The 24,550-nt window shown below is 37.5% G+C and overlaps 1 protein-coding gene across 3 annotated transcripts in view; it reads right to left on the minus strand.

Annotated features, from left to right (window-relative positions):
- Positions 1-24,550, minus strand: part of FAF1 (Fas associated factor 1) — a 620,612-nt gene that overhangs the window by 370,658 nt on the left and 225,404 nt on the right. For all 3 annotated transcript variants that reach the window (XR_010321387.1, XR_010321388.1, XM_010591294.3), the window contains exon 5: positions 6,522-6,613. Coding sequence is in view for 1 of the 3 variants with exons in the window: in XM_010591294.3 (XP_010589596.1) it covers positions 6,522-6,613 (92 nt within the window). In the remaining 2 variants the exon portion in view is untranslated. The remainder of the gene's footprint in view (positions 1-6,521; positions 6,614-24,550) is intronic.

The following is a 24,550-nucleotide window of genomic DNA, read 5'->3' on the forward strand; positions in this document are numbered from 1 at the left end:
TAAGCAAAGACTTGAAGGTAGTGAGGAAACAAACTAAGTCTATTTCAGGCAAAATTTTCAGAGAAAACAGTATGAAACACTAAAGAAACAACAAGGAATGCAATGTAACCAGAGCCATGTGAATACTAGTAGGAGATAGGTCAAAGAGGAAACAGTGATGGTGGGGGCAGGAAATACGTTGAGCCATTTATGTTAATGTAAGGGCTTTCACTTTTACTCTAAATGAGATGGGAAGCTATTGGAGGAGTGACATGACTGGATTCATGTTTTTAAAAAAATCATGATGGCAGCTGTGAAAATGGACGGGAAAAGTGTTGACAAAGGAGGGCAGAAGCGTAGAGAAGGTTAATGAAATAAGCTAAGATAGGGCTGATAGTGTCTTAGACCAGCATGATGGTGGCAGAAGTGGTACAATGCAGTTGGATTCTGGATATATTCATAAGATAGAATCAAAAGGACTTCCTGACAAACTGAATATAGAGTATGAGAGAAAGGTGTAAATAATGGCCCTAAAGATTTTGGACTGAGCAACTAGAAAGATGAAGTTGTCATCTACTGAAATAAGGAAGACCACAGATGAGGACTTCCATTTTGGGCACGTTAAGTTTGAAATGTCTATCAGACATAAAAACAGAAAGATAACTCAGCAGCTGGACATATGAAAATCGAAAATGCAGAAAACCAGTCTGGGATGGAGATAAAAATCTGAGATATAAAACTGAGAATGTATATAAATGGCACTTAAAAGCTATGAAACTGAATAAAATTATACTGAATTTAGCACTGGGTTCGTTGGTGATCTTGACAAGAGTAAAGCAGTGGAGGAGTTTTCTGCTTAGGCTGGGCTCGAGAGAAAATGGGAGTAATTGGAGGCAACAAATATAAACATTAAATATAAATATAAGTAAATAGAAACAACTGTTCTGGGAAACTTTTGTCATCACGTGGAGTAAAGAATGGGGCCACTGCCGGATGGGGAGGGGAAATCAAGAGAAAGAAATTTTTTTTTGCAAATGGAAGAAATAACAGGATGTTTAAATGTTAATGGTGACAATCTTCCAGAAGAAAAAAAAATTGATGATGCAGGAGAGACAGGGAAGAATTAGAGTGAAGTCCTTGAATAGGCCAGAGGGGATATAAACAGAATCCAAAGAAAAAATGTGGACTTGATCTTAGACAGGAGCCTGGATAGGTCATCTAAAGTAGAAGCCAAGTAAAGATTGTATGCAGGTAAGATGCAGGTAAGTAGGTAAGCACCAAGTTGGGAGCTTGTTAAAATTCTATTCTGGTTGCCTTTATTTTGTCAGTGAGACAGGTAACAAAGTCATCAGCTCAGAGTGAAAATGGGGGAGAAGCATGCTAAAGGTGTGAGGAGAAAAAAAGTATAAAAATTATCATTTAAGAGATGCCAGCTAATATACTATGACTGCCTAGGAAAATTAAGGGATCCTCTGAAGATCATGGTCATGAACTTATAAAAACACCTATCAGCATGATTTTGTCTCCAGCTACATTTAGCTGTGAGGCAAACAGAATAGAGAGTTGGATTTAACCAGGGCAGGATTTTTGTTAAGCAGGGACATTGAAGCAGGTGGGGAACAATAGAGTTGAGGTTACATGTAAGAAAGTGACCATAATGATTGACCATGGAATTTAACCAGAGAAAGGAAGGAAGAGAGGACCTGAAATAGGTAACGATCACGAAAAGATGATAGAACTGATGGACTGGAGGGCAGAGAGGAGTTAAAAGATTGTTGGAATTAGGACACTAAAAGAAATAAGCTAAAAAGTTAAGAGATGGGGATAAGAAAATGGGAAGCTTGAAAATGAGATTTTGGAGTTACTGTCCTTATTAATAAATAAGACTATGGGAAGATATGGCTGAGGTACGAAAGAGATAAGGATCTTTGGAGGGGAGAAGTTCAAGGAAATGAGAGCCAGGGTGTTAGAAGAATCATTTACAAAGATATTAAAATTACTAAGAAGGCAGAAGTGTGTGGAGATAAATTATAAACTAGAAATTAAAATCATCAGCAAGTGAAAGGAGTGACCTGGCAAGGTTAGATGACTTCAATAAGCAGGAGCAATGGGTGATATAATCTTTTGACACAAAAATCAAAGCTGAGAGCTTTTAGGAAGAGAGACAGAGGAAGGTCTGGAAGTGGAAAAGAGATGCAATAAGGATACCTATCTTACCACTTAGTTCAGTGGTACAAAGGCTACCACAGACAAACAATACTAAAAAGGCTGCAGAGATGCAAGGGCCTCAAGTAAGAGAGGTTTCAGCTAGAGCAAGAAGGTGAAGAGAATGTACACGGAAGAGGTTGACAATAGAGGGAATTTTGCTAATGACTAATTAGTTCCAGAGGGCATAGTAAAAAATTTCAAGGCATCGTAGAGGGAAAAGGATAGAGAGAGAATATGGACTGAATAGAGACTATGGGGATTTGATGGAGGGGTGAGCTGGGAATCTTGGACTTCTTGCAGTGACTGGCATAAACAGTGTGAAAAGGTGCAATGAAATTAGTCCTGGTTGAATCAAAGAAAATAATAATGGCAAGGTGGAGAGTATTATAAAGTAGGGAAGAGTGGATATCTAAGAATTCCTCTTAAGCCTGCAGGTGCAGGCAAGGAGGACTACTTACCCAAACATGGAACATGAGGAACTCATTATTGACCATTCCAGGAAAAAAACTCATCTTACTAAGTGCACAGTCTTACTACAAGGGCATTGCAGGTTATTTTTGACTTATATTAGTTATGTGCTAGGTAACGAGAAATACCCTTACTACCTGCAATACATTCTGACATTTTCTGTTCTATTTCTTTTTTTAATGCTAGCTGTAACCCATTCAATTAACTTTACAACATACTAATGATTTGTGATCCATGGTTTGAAAAACACTGTATTAGAAACTACCCATAACTTCACAAACCACCAGGAGATCCTGAAATCCTGAAACTTTATGTAAAATATGTGAAGCCCTTTTTGAAATGGCAAGCAAACAAAACACACACACACAAAAGTTATTTTTATCTATTATTATTTTACTGAGGATTATTTGTTGTTTTTTTCTCCCAAAACGCTTAGCCTTACCATTTGATCAAGTCATTAATTTTGCAATGCCACTGTATAAAGATTTTCCCCTCAAACCACATATGGCATAATTAAATAAAATGGATATTCTTTAAGTTGTTTATTCATGCATTCCTTCCATGAACACTTATCTGATACCTACTATACAGGGCACTGAATATACAATGATGAAAGGAACAAATATGGTACCTCCACTAATGGTGCTACAATGGAGAATGGTGGGATGAGAGGCCTGTTAGAGAAGGTAATACTGAAGTTGAGACTTCAAGGATGAAAAAGAGCCACCCACGTAAAGAAATGGGGGTTAAGCATTCCAGGTAGTTGAACAGTATCTGTCAGATAAAGATGTAGAAAACTTGAGCCTATCGGAAGAATTAAAATAGGGTTTCTATGGCTGTAGCACGGAAAGTGAGGGCAAAAAAGGCTCAAGATGAGATTGCAGAGATGTTGTTACTGTTGTTAGGTGCACTGAGTTGATTCTGGCTCATAGTGACCCCATGTACAACAGAAGAAAACACTGCCTAGTCCTGCGTCATCTCACAGTCATTGCCACGTTTGAGCCCGTTGCTACAGCCACTGTGTTAATCCATCTCATTTAAGGTCTTCCTCTTTTTTGCTGGCCCTCTACTTTACCAAGCATGATGTCCTTTTTCAGAGACTGGTCCCTCCTGATAACGTGTCCAAAGTACATGAGGTGAAGTCTTGCCACCCTTACTTCTAAAGAGTACTTTGGCTGTACTTATTCTAAGACGGATTTGTTTGTTCTTCTGGCAGTCTATGGTATATTCAATATTCTTTGCCAATACCATCATTCAAAGGTATCAATTCTTCTTTGGTCTTCCTTATTCACTGTCCAGCTTTCACATATGTATGAGGCAATAGAAAATACCACAGCTTGGGTCAGGTGCACCTTAGTCCTAAAAGCGACATCTTTGTTGTTTTTTTTTTTTTTTAACACTTTAAAGAGGTCTTTTGCAACAGATTTGCCCAGTGCAATACATCGTTTGTTTTTTGATTGCTGCTTCCATGGGTGTTGACTGTGGATCCAAGTAAAATCAAATTCTTGACAACTTCAATATTTTCTCTGTTTATTATGATGTTGCTAATTGGTCCAATTGTGAGGGTTTTTGTTTTCTTTATATTGAGGGGTAATCCATACTGAAGGCTGTAGTCATTGGTCTTCATTTCCACATTCATCTTCTTATAGTCCAGCTTCTTGGATTATCTGCTCAGCATACAGGTTGAATAAGTATGATGAAAGGCTACAACCCTGATGCACACCTTTCCTGATTTTAAACAAAGTAGTATCCCTTTGTAGAGGTGAGAAGGAAGGAAGTAATACAATGCCTTGTAAACCACAGTAAGAAGTTTGAATTTTATTCAAAATGCAATGCAAAAAAAAAAAAAAAAAACAGGCAATATAATTCAACTTTTGTTTTTTAAAGTCACTTTGGTAGCTGGTTGGAAGGAAAATGAATTGGAAAACCCAAGAAGGGACGCTGGGAAAACAATGATGAAGCTATTATATATTTGTCTAGGCAAGAGATAATAATGGCCTGGCTAAGGCAGCTGCAATAAAAATACTGAAAAGTGGCCAAAGTTTAGATACATTTTGAAGATAGGATTTACCAAAAGATTGGGTGTCGTAAGAAATGGGTGTTGTGTGAATTGATGCCCACATTTTGGCTTTAGCAGTGGCTGTATAGAGCTGCCATTTAATGGGGAAGACTGGTAAATAAACAGCATAAGAGGGGAAATAAAAAATTCTATTTTAGACACGTTAAGTTTGAGATGCCAATAAGACATGCAAGTACAGAAATCAATTAATAATTTTAATTCAAAGACATATGGGCTGAAAATATAAATTTGGGAGCAATAAGAATATTAATGGCAAAAGAATAGCAGAAATAACCCAAGGGAGAGGGTACACAGATATAAACAACTGGAAGTATTATAATAAAGACTATGTTCAAATATTAGAACACACAGCTTCAAGAACTTTTCTAAAATGTTCGCCTTTCTCTTTCCAAACTACTGAAAATGCCATGCAAGGCTGATTCGTACCCACAATTTTCTCGATAAATGAATGAACAAATAACATAGCTATATAAACTAATTTATTGTGGTGTTTTATTTTTGTCAAAGTTGTTGATTTACTCAATCTGCACCATTTTTTTTTTTAAATCTATGCATCAATTAGAACAGTCGTGCACCACAGTAGTCACTGAGCTACTGTCCATGGAACAAATCCAGTCAGCCACCTGTTTTTGTATAGCCTGTGAGTTAAGAATGGCTTTTACATTTTAAAACGATATATACGAAATTATATAAAATTCAAATCTCAGTGTTCTTAAAGTTTTATTGGAACACAGGCATGCTCGTTCTTTCACATATTGTCTATTTCTGCTTTCATACAACAATAGCAGAGTTAAGTAGCTGCAACAGAATGTAGATGGCCCACAAAGCCTAAAATATTTACTGCCTGGCCCCGGTACAGAAAAAGTTTGCCGTTGCCTAATATATCGCATCATTAATTTTTATCTAAATTTGTAAATATCGACTTCAAATTCCTATAAATATTAAGATACTCATATATCAAGTGAACTCACATGTAAGTACTTATAAGCACAATATCTACCAGGAGCCACTCGCAAAGAAGAACTGAACCAAATGTTGAAGATTCTAAACGTATGCCTGGCTATGGAAATACTGACTCAGAAGCTAGAGTGAAAAGATTCGATACTTATTTCCACCTCAAACATTTAAAACTTTAGATTTAACTCATTTCTTTTGTTCCTTCCCCTGTCTGTCAACAACAACCCTAAAAACTGTGATATATTTCATAACTGAGGCTGCTACGTGTCCCTGGGAATATCAACTGCTATCTTAAAACTGCAACACTGTGTAAATTGTTAAAATACAATGCGTTCATTAAGATACAATTCATAGCACCTGCTGTGATCCAAGTAAGCAAAGAAATATTCTTACCAATTAAATTTTCCAAGTTTTAAAATTTTTCCTATTACTCTCTTTGTTCCATAATTAATACTTGGCATAAATGTACACACTGTGTATGATTTCTTTCAGGCCAATAAGTAATCAATCAGGCACTCACTGATACCCTACGAGGTTTGAGAAAAAAGTGAAAGCTCTCAAAAGAGTCCCAAACTAACTCCTACACAATAACTAGAAATGTAAAAAACATGCCAAATAATGTTTTCATTTACATGCCTATCTCCTTTAAAGCAGTTTTTGTTTAGTATAAAAATGCTTTAGCTTGAAAAACTTTTTTTAAACTAAGTTACTGTCACCAAATCACACTTCTGTCACATGTAACAACATTAATTAAAACCAATTTTTATACATCATTTAGTTAATAACAAAACTTAAATTTCTTTTATTTCTAGGCAATTGAAAAACTCACACTGTCTTCCACATCTCCAGTCTTCCAGCCTTTTAACAGCATTTTAGACACAGGTATCTGAAGTTCGTTTTCTAGAATCTGTTTAATCTCTCCTGTATAAATAAGAACAGATCCAATATTACTAACACAATAACACAGTCAACATTTGTCCATATCCAGGGCTAGTGTTAATATTTGGCACATAGTGCAGTCAATGACATTTGTCTGATGAACGAGTAAGAAAAATTTCAGTAATGCAAACTTTAAATCTCCTTGATCAAACAACATGTTGCCCCTTTGAAGAACTCAGGCTTCGGCATTAATCCTGAGGAAAGAGTTCTCAATTAATTGATTAACTAGTTAATTAACAATTGTACAACTTTCTCAAAGAAACAGGTATCAGAGACTGGAGTGGGGGAGCTGAACAGAGACAATCTATTTCAATACACACTATGTGCAAAAACGAACATGATGCTAATGAGAAAACAGTGAGGAATCAGTTTTCCCAGTGTTCAACAAATTCTTTTTCAGGAATCAAGTATAATTACAAATCAATCAGCTGGTATCTTTTACTACGTTGTATTAAGTAGATGGTTAAATTAGAATGAACAAGCGTTTCTTGTATCTGCTTATATTAGGTTGGTGTTAGTCTAGGAGTTTAGATTAACACATAATCCAATTACACACATAAAAGTAAGGGCATGAATACAGAAAAGAATAGATATTACATATTAAAGAAGAAAAATAATTCCAGGCCAATAAAGGGAAGGAAAGCTTGTTACAAAAGTTCTATGATAACACAGCTGCCTAAGTAAGCAAGGCTACTTTACTTTCCTAAATTCCTAACCTTAAACGAAAAATATCCCCTTAAGTCTTCTAAAAGTCAAACAATAGTTTAGCTTAACTAGTAAACAATGTCTGCCTTGAGCATTATGCTCTTTTAAGATTTATCTATATGGGATCAAACTGACAACAGCAACTCAAAAAATTAGATAGGAAACTTAGGCGGCGGTGAGTTTATGTTAATAGAGGAAGAACAACTCAAAAGAAGATGGTGAGAATGGTTGCATAACTTGAAGAATGTAATCAATGAATTGCATGTGCAGAAATTGTTCAACTGGTGTATATTCTGCTGTGTATATTCTCAACAACAAAAATATAATATTTTTGAAAAACAAAATTCGTACCTGGGCACTTTGGATGGTGATTGAACATAAAAATAATCTTGGTTCAATATTACATTTGTGGAAGCACACACGTTTATCATCTTTGGCCCTCAAAAATGTCATTCCTGACAAATGACTGTTCTATTTACGGACATGATAAAAAAATCAGGCCATACAATTTATACCAAAACATATAAACATTGCCTTTGCATGTGTGGCTAAGGTTGCTATTACTAGAGCTTGCACTTCTCTAGAAATGGGCTTGTGCTCTTGCAAGTCTGCAAGTGCTTAGAAACCCATCTTCACCTGACACCTCCTCTTTCTAGACTCTGGAAGCAGCTCAGTCTTAATGACCTAAAAGAAGTTTCTTAATGAAAAAATTTAAAAGTCCCATTTACTCTTTGCAATATGCCTGGGTAACATAAAAGACACAAGACAGCACAATCACTACAGTACCCCTTTATGTTACTCGGAAATTTGTGAAGATATGCAGATGTCATCAAGAACAGTCCAACTGAACAGACAAGTGTATACTAATGTTCACTGTAGCAGTATTCACAACAGCCAAAAAGTGAAAACAACCTAAATGTCCATCAACAGATGAATGAATAAACAAAATGTAGTACACACATACAATGAAATATTACTCTGCCATAAAGAGAAATGAGGTTCTGATACATGTTACAACATGGATGAGCCTTGAAAACATGCTTAATGAAATAAGCCAGTTACAAATGGACACTTATATGGTTCCACTGTATACGGACCACACTGTACACAGACCAAAGATTACTAATGGTTACCACAGATGGCAGGGAGGGAGAAAGAAGGAATCATTGCTCAGGTGACACTGAGCTTCTGTTAGGGAGATGGAAAAATTTGGAAATGGATAGTGGTGATGGTTACACAACATGATGAACGTAATTAATGTCAATGTCTTAGTTATCTAGGGCTGCTATAACAGAAATACCACAAGTGGATGGCTTTGACAAACAGAAATTTATATTCTCACAGTCTAGGAGGCTAAAAGTCAGAATTCAGAGCGCCAGCTTCACGGAAGGCTTTCTCTCTCTGTTGGCTCCAGGGGAAGGTCCTTGTCATCAATCTTTTCTGGGTCCAGAGGAGCTTCTCAGTGCAGGGTCCTCAGGTCCAAAGAACGCTATGCTCCCAGTGCTTCTTCCTTGGTGATATGAGGTCCCCCTGTCTCTCTCCTCACTTCTCTCTTTCATGTCTCAAAAGAGGCTGACTTAAGACACAACCTAATCTTGCAGTCCTGCCTCACGAACATCATAGAGGCAGGATTTATAACACACAGAAAATCAGATCAGATGACAAAATGGTGGACAACCAGACAATACTGGGAATCATGGCCTAGCCAAGCTGACACATTTCTGGGGGACAAAATTCAATCCATGATAGTCACTGAATTGTATATGTAAAAAATGTTGAAATGGTAAATGTTTTGTTATGTGCATAATCAAACCGAACCTGTTGCCTTTGAGTCAATTCCGACTCATAGCATCCCTATAGGACAGAGTAGAACTGCCCCATAGGGTTTCAAAGGAGCAGCCGGTGGCCTAGAACTGCTGACCTTTTGGTTAGCAGGTGTAGTTCTTAACCACTGTACCACCAGGGCTCCTCTTATGTATATACTCACCATAATTTTTTAAAAAAGAAAAGAAAATCTAACAGAATATGCTTTTTAAAAAATCAATTTAATTGGAATATAATTTACCTATAATAAAATTTATTCATGAGGTTTGATAAACATATGCACATTGTAACCACCACCACAATCAAGATAAAGAACATTTCCCATATCACAGAAAATTCACTCATACACCTCTAAAACAAAACCCTGCCTCTACCACAAACATGATCCTCCTTCTCACCATAAAAATTAGTTTTGTCTGTTCTCTTTTTTATGTTATTTTCCTCAGTATAATGTTTTTGAGATTCATTCATGTTGCTATGTGTATCAATTAGTTCCTTTTCATTGATGAATAGCATTCCCTTGTGAGATGTGACAGGCAGCTTATCAAAGAGGTTCCAATGATTCTCACCCTCCTGGTATTCATGCCCTTGTGTAATTCCCTCCCCTTGAGGGTAGGCTGTGCCTAGATATTTCCTCCTAGCAAACAGAATACAGTCAAGGTAATAGGATGTCACGTCCTACATCAGGTTTCAAAAGACTGTGACTTCTATCTTGCTAGCATCTCCTCTCTTGTCCTCTCGCTTGCTCTGATGAAGCCAACTGCCTTGCTGGAATAGCCTGAAGAGAGTTATCAAGGAGCCAAAAAATACTTCTGGGGGTGATGCATAAATTCATTATCCATGAATATCCATGGAACTCAGGGCAGCCTGTAACCCATAGTGAGTAAGAGTGAGTGAGGAACTGAGGCTCCTAGTTCAAAAGCCCATGAAGAAATGAATCCTGCCGACAATCACGTAAGTGAGCTTGGAAGTGGATCCTCCTCTAGTCAAGCCTTGAGAGCACCATATTCCTAGTCAACACCTTGACTGCACTCCATGAGAGACCTGAAGAAGGGGCCACAGCTAAGCTAAGCCATGCTTGGAGTCCTACTCTATATAAATTGTGAGATAGCAAATGTTGTTGTTTTAAGCCATTAAATTTCGGGGTAATTTGTTACTCAGCAACAAAAAACTAATACATGTGGATATAGTACAATTTCTTTATCCAATCACCAGTTCACGAACATTTGCATGGTTTCCTGTTTTTCCTTATTGTAATTAAAGCTGCTATGAACATTATTCAAATCCACCAACTGCTCCGTGGAAACCCTATGGGACAGTTCTACTCTGTTCTATAGGGTTACTATGGGTTGGAATCGACTCAATAACATTTTTTTTTTTTTAATGAACATTATTGTGTAAGCTCTCTTGTGAACATATGTATTCATTTCTCTGAGAAAATACTTACAAATGGAACTGATGGACTCTATAGTGTGTTAATTTTTAAAAATTTTTTTTTAATTAACTTTTATTAAGCTCCAAGTGAACATTTACAATTCCAATCAGTCTGTCACATGTAAGTTTACATGTATCTTACTCCCTTCTCCCACTTGCTCTCCCCCTATTGAGTCAGCTCTTTCAGTCTCTCCTTTCGTGCCAATTTTGCCGTCTTCCCTCTCTCTCTATCTTCCCATCCCCCCTTCAGTCAAGAGTTGCCAACACACTCTCCAGTGTCCACCTGATTTAATTAGCTCACTTCTTCACGAGCATCTCTCTCCCCCCCGCTGACCAGTCCCTTTCATGTCTGATGAGTTGTCTTCGGGGATGGTTCCTGTCCTGTGCCAACAGAAGGTCAGGGGAGCATTGCCACCAGGATTCCTCTAGTCGCAGTCAGACCATTAGGTATGGTCTTTTTATGAGAATTTGGGGTCTGTATCCCACTGATCTCCTGCTCCCTCAGGAGTTCTCTGTTGTGCTCCCTGACAGGGCAGTCATCAATTGTGGCCGGGCACCAACTAGTTCTTCTGGTCTCAGGATGATGTAGGTCTCTGGTTTATGTGGCCCTTTCTGTCTCTTGGGTTCTTAGTTGTTCTGTGACCTTGGTGTTCTTCATTTTCCTTTGTTCCAGGTGGGTTGAGACCAATTGATGTATCTTAGATGGCCGCTTGTTAGCACTTAGGACCGCAGACACCACATTTCAAAGTGGGATGCAGAATGTTTTCATAATAGAATTATTTTGCCAATTGACTTAGAAGTCCCCTCAAACCATGGTCCCCAGCCCCCAGCCCCTGGTCCACTGACATTTGAACCATTCATTTTATCCCGGCAACTTCTTTGCTTTTAGTCCAGTCCAATTGGGCTGACCTTCCTTGTATTGAGTGTTGTCTTTCCCCTCACCCAAAGCAGTTCTTATCTACTGATTGATCAATAAAAAGCCCTCTCCCTCCCTCCCTCCCTCCCCCCTTTGTAACCACAAAAGTATGTGTCCTCCGTTTTTTCTATTTCTCAACATCTTACAATAGTGGTCTTATACAATATTTCTCCTTTTGCCTCTGACTCATTTCGCTCAGCATAATGCCTTCCAGATTCCTCCATGTTATGAAATGTTTCAGAGATTCGTCACTGTTCTTTATCGATGCTTAGTATCCCATTGTGTGAATATACCACAATTTATTTACCCATTCATCTGTTGATGGACACCTTGGTTGCTTCCAGCTTTTTGCTATTGTAAACAGAGCTGCAATAAACATGGGTGTGCATATATCTGTTTGTGTGAAGGCTCTTTTACCTCTAGGGTATATTCCGAGGAGTGGGATTTCTGGGTTGTATGGTAGTTCTATTTCTAACTGTTTAAGATAACGCCAGATGGATTTCCAAAGTGGTTGTACCATTTTACATTCCCACCAGCAGTGTATGAGAGTTCCAATCTCTCTGCAGCCTCTCCAACATTTATTATTTTGTGTTTTTTGGATTAATGCCAGTCTAGTTGGTGTGAGATGGAATCTCATCATAGTTTTAATTTGCATTTTTCTAATGGCTAATGATCGTGAGCATTTTCTCATGTATCTGTTGGCTGCCTGAATATCTTCTTTAGTGAAATGTGTGTTCATATCCTTTGCCACTTCTTGATTGGGTTGTTTGTCTTTTTGTGGTTGAGTTTTGACAGAATCATATAGATTTTAGAGATCAGGCGCTGGTCTGAGATGTCATAGCTGAATATTCTTTCCCAGTCTGTAGGTGGTCTTTTTACTCTTTTGGTGAAGTCTTTAGATGAGCATAGGTGTTTGATTTTTAGGAGCTCCCAGTTATCTGGTTTCTCTTCATCATTTTTGGTAATGTTTTGTATTCTGTTTATGCCTTGTATTAGGGCTCCTAGGGTTGTCCCTATTTTTTCTTCCATGATCTTTATCATTTTAGTCTTTATGTTTAGGTCTCTGATCCACTTGGAGTTAGTTTTTGTGCATGGTGTGACGTATGGGTCCTGTTTCATTCTTTTGCAAATGGATATCCAGTTATGACAGCACCATTTGTTAAAAAGACTACCTTTTCCCCAATTAACTGACACTGGTCCTTTGTCAAATATCAGCTGCTCATACGTGGATGGATTTATATCTGGGGTCTCAATTCTGTTCCATTGGTCTATGTGCCTGTTGTTGTACCAGTACCAGGCTGTTTTGACTACTGTAGCTGTATAATAGGTTCTGAAATCAGGTAGAGTGAGGCCTCCCACTTTCTTCTTCTTTTTCAGTAATGCTTTGCTTATCCGCGGCTTCTTTCCCTTCCATATGAAGTTGGTGATTTGTTTCTCTATCCCCTTAAAATATGACATTGGTATTTGGATTGGGAGTGCGTTATATGTATAGATGGCTTTTGGTAGAATAGACATTTTTACTATGTTAAGTCTTCCTATCCATGAGCAGGGTATGTTTTTCCACTTAAGTATGTCCTTTTGAATTTCTTGTAGTAGAGCTTTGTAGTTTTCTTTGTATAGGTCTTTTACATCCTTGGTAAGATTTATTCCTAAGTATTTTATCTTCTTGGGGGCTACTGTGAATGGTATTGATTTGGTGATTTCCTCTTCGGTGTTCTTTTTGTTGATGTAGAGGAATCCAAGTGATTTTTGTATGTTTATTTTATAACCTGAGACTCTGCCAAACTCTTCTATTAGTTTCAGTAGTTTTCTGGAGGATTCCTTAGGGTTTTCCGTGTATACGATCATGTCATCTGCAAATAGTGATAGCTTTACTTCCTCCTTGCCAATCCAGATACCCTTTATCTCTTTGTCTAGCCTAATTGCCCTGGCTAGGACTTCAAGTACGATGTTGAATAAGAGCGGTGATAAAGGGCATCCTTGTCTGGTTCCCGTTCTCAAGGGAAATGCTTTCAGGTTCTCTCCATTTAGAGTGATATTGGCTGTTGGCTTTGCATAGATGCCCTTTATTATGTTGAGGAATTTTCTTTCAATTCCTATTTTGGTAAGAGTTTTTATCATAAATGGGTGTTGAACTTTGTCAAATGCCTTTTCTGCATCTATTGATAAGATCATGTGGTTTTTATCTTTTGTTTTATTTATGTGATGGATTACATTAATGGTTTTTCTGATATTAAACCAGCCTTGCATACCTGGTATAAATCCCACTTGATCAGGGTGAATTATTTTTTTGATGTGTTGTTGGATTCTATTGGCTGGAATTTTGTTGAGGATTTTTGCATCTATGTTCATGAGGGATATAGGTCTATAATTTTCTTTTTTTGTAATGTCTTTACCTGGTTCTGGTATCAGGGAGATGGTAGCTTCATAGAATGAGTTGGGTAGTATTCCGCCTTTTTCTATGCTTTGAAATACCTTCAGTAGTAGTGGTGTTAAGTCTTCTCTGAAGGTTTGGTAGAACTCTGCAGTGAAGCCGTCTGGCCCAGGGCTTTTTTTTGTTGGAAGTTTTTTGATTACCGTTTCAATCTCTTTTTTTGTTATGGGTCTATTTAGTTGTTCTACTTCTGAATGTGTTAGTTTAGGTAGGTAGTGTTTTTCCAAGAATTTATCCATTTCTTCTAGGTTTTCAAATTTGTTAGAGTACAATTTTTCGTACTAATCTGAAATGATTCTTTTAATTTCATTTGGCTCTGTTGTGATGTGGTCCTTCTCGTTTCTTATTCGGGTTATTTGTTTCCTTTCCTGTTTTTCTTTAGTCAGTCTAGCCAATGGTTTATCAATTTTGTTAATTTTTTCAAAGAACCAGCTTTTGGCTTTGTTAATTCTTTCAATTGTTTTTCTGTTCTCTAATTCATTTAGTTCAGTTCTAATTTTTATTATTTGTTTTCTTCTGGTGCCTGATGGGTTCTTTTGTTGCTCACTTTCTATTTGTTCAAGTTGTAGGGACAGTTCTCTGATTTTGGCTCTTTCTTCTTTTTGTATGTGTGCATTTATCGATATAAATTGGCCTCTGAGCACTGCTTTTGCTGTGTCCCAGAGGTTTTGATAGGAAGTATTTTCATTCTTGTTGCTTTCTATGAATTTCCTTATTCCCTCCTTGATGTCTTCTACAACCCAGTCTTTTTTCAGGAGGGTATTGTTCAGTTTCCAAGTATTTCATTTCTTTTCCCTAGTTCTTCTGTTATTGATTTCTAGCTTCATTGCCTTATGGTCTGAGAAAATGCTTTGTAATATTTCGATGTTTTGGACTCTGCAAAGATTTGTTTTATGACCTAATATGTGGTCTATTCTAGAGAATGTTCCATGTGCACTAGAAAAAAAAGTATATTTTGCACCAGTTGGGTGGAGAGTTCTGTATAAGTCAATGAAGTCAAGTTGGTTGACTGTTGTTAAGTAGGTCTTCCGTGTCTCTATTGAGCTTCTTACTGGATGTCCTGTCCTTCTCCGAAAGTGGTGTGTTGAAGTCTCCTACTATAAATGTGGAGGTGTCTATCTCACTTTTCAATTCTGTTAAAATTTGATTTATGTATCTTGCAGCCCTGTCATTGGGTGCATAAATATTTAATATGGTTATGACTTCCTGATCAATTGTCCCTTTTATCATTATACAGTGTCCTTCTTTATCCTTTGTGGTGGATTTAAGTCTAAAGTCTATTTTCTCAGAAATTAATATTGCTACTCCTCTTCTTTTTTGCTTATTGTTTGCTTGATATATTTTTTTCCATCCTTTGAGTTTTAGTTTGTTTGTATCTCTAAGTCTAAGGTGTGTCTCTTGTAGGCAGCATATAGATGGATCGTGTTTCTTTATCCAGTCCGTGACTCTCTGTCTCTTTATTGGTGCATTTAGTCCATTTACATTCAGCGTAATTATAGATAAATAAGTTTTTAGTGCTGTCATTTTGATGCCTTTTCATGTGTGTTGTTGGCCATTTCATTTTTCCACATACTTTTTTGTGCTGAGACTTTTTTCTTAGTAGATTGTGAGATCCTCATTTTCATAATGTTTAACTTTACGTTAGTTGAGTCGTTACGTTTTTCTTGGCTTTTTTCTTGAGTTATGGAGTTGATATTCCTTTTTGTGGCTATCTTATTATTTACCCCTATTTTTCTAAGTAAAAACCTAACTTGTATCGTTCTATATCGCCTTGTATCACTCTCCATCTGGCAGTTCAATGCCTCCTATATTTATTCCCTCTTTTTGATTATTGTGATCTTTTATCTATTGATTTCCATGATTCCCTGTTATTTGTATTATTTTGTTTATTTATTTTTTAGAATTAATCTTAGTTTGTTTGTTTTTGTGCTTTCCCTATTTGAGTTGATATCAGGACGTTCTATTTTGTGACCTTGTATTGTGCTGGTACCTGATATTATTGGTCATCTGACCAAACAATCTCCTTTAGCATTTCTTGTAGCCTTGGTTTGGTTTTTGCAAATTCTCTAAACTTGTGTTTATCTGTAAATATCTTAATTTCGCCTTCATATTTCAGAGAGACTTTTGCTGGATATATGATCCTTGGTTGGCAGTTTTTCTCCTTCAGTGCTCTGTATACGTCGTCCCATTCCCTTCTTGCCTGCATGGTTTCTGCTGAGTAGTCTGAACTTATTCTTATTGATTCTCCCTTGAAGGAAACCTTTCTTTTCTCCCTGGCTGCTTTTAAAATTTTCTGTTTATCTTCGGTTTTGGCAAGTTTGATGATAATATGTCTTGGTGTTTTTCTTTTTGGATCAATCTTAAATGGGGTTCGATGAGCATCTTGGATAGATATCCTTTCGTCTTTCATGATGTCAGGGAAGTTTTGTGTCAGGAGTTCTTCAACTATTTTCTCTGTGTTTTCTGTCCCCCCTCCCTGTTCTGGGACTCCAATCACTCGCAAGTTATCCTTCTTGATAGAGTCCCACATGATTCTTAGGGTTTCTTCATTTTTTTTAATTCTTTTATCTGATTTTTTTTCAGCTATGTTGGTGTTGATTCCCTGGTCCTCCAGATGTCCCAGTCTACATTCTAATTGCTCGAGTCTGCTCCTCTGACTTCCTATTGCATTGTCTAATTCTGTAATTTTATTGTTAATCTTTTGGATTTCTACATGCTGTCTCTCTATGGATTCTTGCAACTTATTAATTTTTCCACTATGTTCTTGAATAATCTTTTTGAGTTCTTCAACAGTTTTATCAGTGTGTTCCTTGGCTTTTTCTGCATTTATCCTAATTTCATTTGTGATATCTTTAAGCATTCTGTAATTAGTTTTTTATATTCTGTATCTGATAATTCCAGGATTGTATCTTCATTTGGGAAAGATTTTGATTCTTTTGTTTGGGGGGTTGGAGAAGCTGTCATGGTCTGCTTCTTTATGTGGTTTGATATGGACTGCTGTCCCTGAGCCATCACTGGGAAACTAGTTTTTCCAGAAAATCCGCTGGTGCACTGGCTCCTGGCTCTGAAAACAATCGCTGTCTCCCCGTATTTGTTCGTTCCCCGTCTCTAAATCTGTGTTTGTTGTTCAGAGTTCATAGATTGTTATGTATGTGATCGATTCACTTGTTTTTCCGAGTCTTTGTTGCAAGAGGGATCCGCGGTAGCGTCCACCTAGTCCGCCATCTTGGCCCCCTTTTTTAATTTTTATTGTGCTTTAAGTGAAAGTTTACAAATCGTCAGTCTCTCATACAAAAATCTATACACAACTTGCTATATACTCCTAGTTCTCCCCCTAATGAGACAGCACACTCCTTCTCTCCACTCTCCACTAGGCCAATTTCTGACCCCCTCTGCCCTCTCATCTCCCCTCCAGACAGGAGACGCCAACATAGTCTCATATGCCTACTTGACAAAAGAAGCTCATTCTTCACCAATATCACTTTCTATCCCATAGTCCAGTCCAATCCCTGTCTGAAGAGTTGGCTTTGGGAATGTTTCCTGTCTTGGGCTAACCGAAGGTCTAGGGACCATGAACTCCAGGGTCCTTGAAGTCTCAGTCAGACCATTAAGTCTGGTCTTTTTAGGAGAATTTGAGGTCTACATCCCACTGCTCTTCTGCTCCCTCAGGGGTTCTCTCTTGTGTTCCCTGTCAGGGCAGTCATTGGCTGTAGCCGGGCACCATCTAGTTCTTCTGGTCTCAGGATCATGTAGTCTCTGGTTTATGTGGCCCTTTCTGCCTCTTGGGCTCATAATTACCTTGTGTCTTTGGTGTTCTTCATTCTCCTTTGATCCAGGTGGGTTGAGGCCAATCGATGCAACTTAGATGGCTGCTTGCTAGCATTTAAGACCCAAGACGCCACTCTCCAAAGTGGGATGCAGAATGTTTTGTTAAGAGATTTTACTATGTCAATTGACTTAGATGTCCCCTGAAACCACGGTCCCCAAACCCCAGCCCCTGCTATGCTGGCCTTCAAAGTGTTCAGTTTATTCAGGAAACTTCTTTGCTTTTGGTTTAGTCCAGTTGTGCTGACCTCTCTTGTTATTGTGTGTTGTCTTTCCCTTCACCTAAAATAGTTATCTACTATGTAACTAGTGAAAATCCCTCTCCCTCCCTCCCCATTCTCGTAACCTTCAAAGAATATTTTCTTCTCTGTTTAAACTATTTCTCAAGTTCTTACAACAGTGGTCTTATACAACATTTGTCCTTTTGCAAATGACTAATTTCACTCAGCATAATGTCATTATTATGGCATTATTACTCCATTCTATGATATGTTTCACGGATTCATCATTGTTCTTTATCCATGTGCAATATCCCATTGTGTGAATATACCATAAGTTATTTATCCATTCATCTGTTGATGGGCACCTTGGTTGCTTCCATCTAAACAGTGCTGCAATGAACATGGGTGTGCATATATCTGTTCCTGTGAAGGTTCTTATTTCTCTAGGATATATTCCAAGGAGTGGGATTGTTGGATTGTATGGTAGTTCTATTTCTAGCTTTTTAAGGAAGCGCCAAATCAATTCCCAAATTGGTTGTACCATTTTACATTCCTACCAGCAGTGTATAAGTGCTCCAGTCTCTCCACAACTTCTCCAACATTTATTATTTTGTGTTTTTCGGATTAATGCCTGCCTTGTTGGAGTTAGATGGAATCTCACTGTAGTTTTGATTTGCATTTCTCTAACGGCTAATGATCTTGAGCATTTCCTCATGTGTCTGTTAGCTACCTGAATGTCTTCTTTAGTGAAGTGCCTGTTCGTATCCTTTGCCCATTTTTTATTCAGGTTGTCTTTTTGTAGTTGCGTTTTTGCAGTATCACACAGATTTTAAAGATTAGACACTGACTGGAAATGTGATAGCTAAAAACTTTCTCCCAGTCTGTAGGTAATCTTTTTACTCTTTTGGTGGAGTCTTTTTTTGGATGAGCACAGGTGTTTGATTTTTAGGATCTCCCAGTTATCCAGTTTCTCTTCTGCAAGTGTGTTTAATTTTATTAAAAACTGCCAAACTGTTTTTTAAGTGATTGTACCATCTTGCATTTTGTCAAAGTTCCAGATCCTCTACATTTGCCAACAAGTGGAATTTCCAGTCTAGTTTTAGTCATTCCCAAGGGTGTGGTTTCTCATTGTGGGTTCAATTTGTAGTCCCCGATGATTAAAAATTACTCCTGACACTGAATCTCTGGTTGGCATATATGGTTAAGCACTTGACTACTAGCCAAAAGGTTGGCAGTTTGAATCCACCCAGAGGCACCTAAGAAGACAGGCCTGGCTATCTGCTTCTGAAAGGTCACAGCCTTGAAAACCCCATAGAGCAGCTCTACTCTGCACACATGGGAGTCACCATGAGTCTGAACTGAGTCGACAGCAACCAACAACTGACACTGACCATCTTTTTGTGTGCTTAACTGGCCATCTGCATACCTTCTACAAAGTGCTGAACAGACATGTTATCAGTGGATATTGTCTTACTCTTGATCTTAGGAAGAATTCAGTCTTTCATTAAAAAGTGTATTAGCTGTATGTTCTTCAGCAATATCCTTTATCAAGCTGAGAAAGTTCCCCTGTATTCCCATTTTGCTGTAAGTTTATCACAAAATGGGTGTTGAATATTCTCAAATGCTTTTTCCTGCATCTACTGAAATGATCAAGTATATTTTCTCATTTATAATACTAATATGGTTAATTACAATGACAAATTATCAAATGTTAAACAAGCTTTACGTTCCTTGGGATAAAGCCCACCTGACTATGTTGTATTACATTTTATTTTACTGGATTCAACTACCAAATATTCTGTAAAACATTTCTGCCTCGGTATTTTTAAGAAATATTGGTATGTAGTTTGTTTCCTGTAATGCCTTTGGCTGGTTTTGGTATTAGAGTAATGCTAGATGGAGCCTCATAAAAGGAGTTGGGAAATGCTCCATCTTTATTTTGTGAAGGACTGGTAACACTTCTTCCTTAGATATTAGATAAAATTCACCAGTGAAGCCATCTGGGCCTGTAATTTTCTTTGGGGGAAAGTTCTGATCATCATTTGAATTTATATATTATACACAGAACTACTCAGATTTTGTATGTGTGTGTCAGCTGTGGTAACTGTACCTTTTAAATAAGTTTTCTAACATATTTAAGTTTCATCTAACTTTAATTTATTGGCATAAACTTGTTAATATTGCTTTATAATCAATTTAATATCCGTAGACACCTCTTTCATTCCTAAAATGAATAAAATGTGTTTTCTCTCTTTTGTTCTTGCTCATACTAGCAACAGAATTATCTATTTTATTGATCTTTTCAAAAGACAAGCTTTTGGTTTCACTGATTTTCTCTACTATTTATCCATTTTCTACGTTACTTCTTTCTGCTGTTATATATGTTATTTTCCTCCTGTGCTTTGCATTTGAATTATTCTTTTTTTATTCTGTGTGTGTGTGTGTGTGTGTGTGTGTAGTCTTCAAACAGCTTTATTAAGGTATGACTGACATAAAATAAATTGTACTTTTTTTAAATCTACAGTTTGATAAGTTTTGACAAATGTACACAAATGTGAAACCACCACCATAATCAAGATAATAAATTTACCCATCACTCCCAAAAGTTTTCTTTTGTCCCACAGTAACTGCCCCCAACTGCCCCTCTTGCTACCCCCACTTCATCTTCTCACCCAAGAATTACTGATTTAATTTCTGTCACTACAGATTAGTATGAATTTTCTATAAAGAGAATTACAAAACATACTCTTCTTATTTGTTTTTTTTCACTCAGTATAATTTGTTTGAGATTCTTCCACACTGTTGCACATAACAATAGTCCATCCCTTTTACTGCGGAGTAATATATGGTTGTATGGATGTACCAACATTTGTTTATGCATTTAAATGTTAATGTATATTTGGGGGAGCCCTGGTGGTGCAGTGGTTAACAGTGGTTAAGACCTCAGCTGTTAACCAAAGTTTGGCAGTCTGAATCCACCAGTCGCTCCTCGAAAACCCTATGGAACAGTTCTATTCTGTCCTGTAGGGTCGCTATGAGTCAGAATCAACTTGACGACAACAGGTTTGGGTTTTTTGGTTTGGATATTTGCGGACATTTCCAGTTTGGGGCTATTACAAATAATGTACACGGCCGTTGGATGGATATATGCATTCATTTCTCTTCAGTAAATAACTAGGGAAGCCATGCTAACCGTACTTTTAACTTTGTAAGAAACTGCCAAACTGTTTTCCAGAGAGGTTTCTATTGAGATGTCTTTGAGTTCGTGAATCTTTTCTTTTTCGTGCTAGTCCCCCATGTGTCTGTCAGTTTATGGTAATCTGGGGGCTTGAGGGTTGCTGTGATGCTGGAGGCTATGCCACCGATATTCAGATACCAGTGGGGTCATCCATGGAGGACAGGTTTCAGCTGAGCTTCCAGACTAAGACAGACTAGGAAGAAGGACCCAGCAGTCTACTTCTGAAAAGAATTAGCTAGTGAAAACCTTATGAATAGCAGCGGAACATTGTCTGATATAGTGCTGGAAGATGAGCCCCCCAGGGTGGAAGGCACTCAAAAGATGACTGGGGAAGAGCTGCCTCCTCAAAGTAGAGTCGACCTTAGTGACGTGGATGGAGTAAAGCTTTCAGGACCTTCATTTGCTGATATGGTACGACTCAAAATGAGAAGAAACAGCTGCAAACATCCATTAATAATCGGAACCTGGAATGTACGAAGTATGAATCTAAGAAAATTGGAAATCATCAAAAATGAAATGGAACGCATAAATATTGATATCCTAGGCATTAGTGAGCTCAAATGGACTGGTACTGGCCATTCTGAATTGGACAATCACAGAGTCTACTATGCCGGGAATGACAACTTGACAAGGAATAGTGTTGCATCCGTTGTCAAAAAGAACATTTCAAGATCTATCCTGAAGTACAACGCTGTCAGTGATAGGATAATATCCATACGTCTACAAGGAAGACCAGTTAATACAACTATCATTCAAATTTACACACCAAGTACTAAGGCCAAAGACAAAGAAATTAAAGATTCTTATCAGCTTCTGCAGTCTGAAATTGATAGAACATGCAATCAGGATGCATTGATAATTACTGGTGATTGGAAGGCAAAAGTTGAAAACAAAGAAGAAGGATCAGTAGTTGGAAAATATGGCCTTAGTGACAGAAACAACACCAGAGATCAAATGACAGAATTTTGTAAGACCAGTGACTTCTTCATTGCAAATACCTTTTTTCACTAACATAAATGGCGACTATATATACATGGCTCTCGCCAGGTGGAACACACAGGAATCAAATCAACTACACCTGTGGAAAGAGACGATGGAAAAACTCAATATCATCAGTCAGAACAAGGCATATGAACTTGCTCATATGCAACTTCAAGCTGAAACTGAAGAAAATCAGAGCAAGTCCACAAGAGCCAAAATATGACTTTGAGTATATCCCACCTGAATTTAGAGACCATCTCAAGAACAGATTTGATGCACTGAACACTAGTGACCGAAGACCAGATGAGCTGTGGAATGACATCAAGGACAACATACATGAAGAAAGCAAGAGGTCATTGAAAAGACAGGAAAGAAAGAAAGAAAAAACCAAGATGGATGTCAGAGAAGACTCTGAAACTTGCTCTTGAGCGTAGAGCAGCTAAAGCAAAAGGAAGAATTGATGAAGTAAAAGAACTGAACAGAAGATTTCAAAGGGCCTCTCGAGAAGACAACGTATTATAATGACATGTGCAAAGAGCTGGAGATGGAAAACCAAAAGGGAAGAACATGCTCGGCATTTCTCAAGCTGAAAGAACTGAAGAAAAAACTCAAGCCTTGAGTTACAATAGTGAAGGATTCCATGGGGAAAATATTAAACAGCACAGGAAGCACCAAAAGAAGATGGAAGGAATATACAGAGTCATTACACCAAAAAGAATTAGTCGATATTCAACCATTTCAGGAGGTGGCATATGATCAGGAACCAAAGGTACTGAAGGAAGAAGTCCAAGCTGCTCTGAAGGCATTGGCAAAAAACAAGGCTCCAGGAATTTGTGGAATATCAACTGAGATGTTTCAACAAACAGATGCAGCGCTGGAGGTACTCACTCGTCTATGCCAAGAAATACGGAAGGCAGCTTCCTGGCCAACTGACTGGAAGAGATCCATATTTATGCCTATTCCCAAGAAAGGTGATCCAACCCAATGTGGAAATTATAGAACAATATTGTTAATATCACACGCAAGCAAAATTTTGCTGAAGATCATTCAAAAACGGCTGCAGCAGTATATCGACAGGGAACTGCCGGAAATTCAGGCCAGTTTCAGAAAAGGACGTGGAACCAGGGATATCATTGCTGATGTCAGATGGATCCTGGCTGAAAGCAGAGAATACCAGAAAGATGTTTACCTGTGTTTTATAGACTATGCAAAGGCATTCGACTGTGTGGATCATAACAAACTATGGTAAACACTGCGAAGAATGGGAATTCCAGAACACTTAATTGTGCTCATGAGGAACCTTTACATAGATCAAGAGGCAGTTGTTTTCTTTATGTTGAGGTGTAATCTATACTGAAGGCTGTGGTCTTTGATCTTCATTAGTAATACTAAAAAGTAGTCAGTAAATCCAAATGAAGTCAGGAAAAGATCATAAAAGAAATAAAAATCAGACAGGATAAATAGAAAACAAATAGTAAGATGATTACAATGTATATAAAGATCTGACATTCTAATTAGACTGTCAGACTGGATAAAAAAGAGAACCCAATTATATGGTACATACAGAAAACCCACTTTAAATATAAAACATAGAACTGAAAAAGATATCTATGAAAACAGTGATCATTAAAAAGCTGGAGGGGTTATGTTAATATCAGGCAAAGTAGACTTCTGGACAAGGAATATTAGAAGGGATAAATGGGTACATTTCATGACGACGAAAATGTCAGTTCATCAGGAAAACGTTAAGTACCCTGAACGAGTTTCAAAGTACATGAAGCAAAAACTGATGGAACTGAAAGAAGAAATGGACAAACTCACAATTATAATTGGTGACTGCAACACACATCTCTCTCAGTATTGTGTAAAACAAGAGATGGAAAATCTAAGCATATAGAAAATCTCAACAATATATTAACCAATTTGACTGATATATTTTAAAAGTCAGACAAAGCATTGCTATTAAAATGTCAATTATCTTTTCAAACTTTTGAAAATACATCTTCCATACTTATCCAAATATTTACCATTTGTGATGTTCTTCATTTTGTTATGCTAATCTAATTTTACATGTGATATCATGTCCAGTCTGAGGAACTTCTGCTAACATTTCTTGTAGTCTTTGTTTGTCTGAAAAGTATCTATTTAGTCTTCATTTTGAAAAGGTATTTTTGTTAGAAACAGCATTCTCGGTTAACATTTTGTTCAAAAAAAATCACTGCATTGTCTCCTGGCTTACATTACTTCTGATAAGAACTCTGAGGTCTTTTTTTTTTTTTTTTAAATCTCTATTCCTCTAAATGGAATCTGTCTCTCTCCTCCCTCCCCAGCCCCCTTGGCT

Source organism: Loxodonta africana, chromosome 3 (genome assembly GCF_030014295.1).
Source record: "Loxodonta africana isolate mLoxAfr1 chromosome 3, mLoxAfr1.hap2, whole genome shotgun sequence".
NCBI lineage: Eukaryota > Metazoa > Chordata > Mammalia > Proboscidea > Elephantidae > Loxodonta > Loxodonta africana.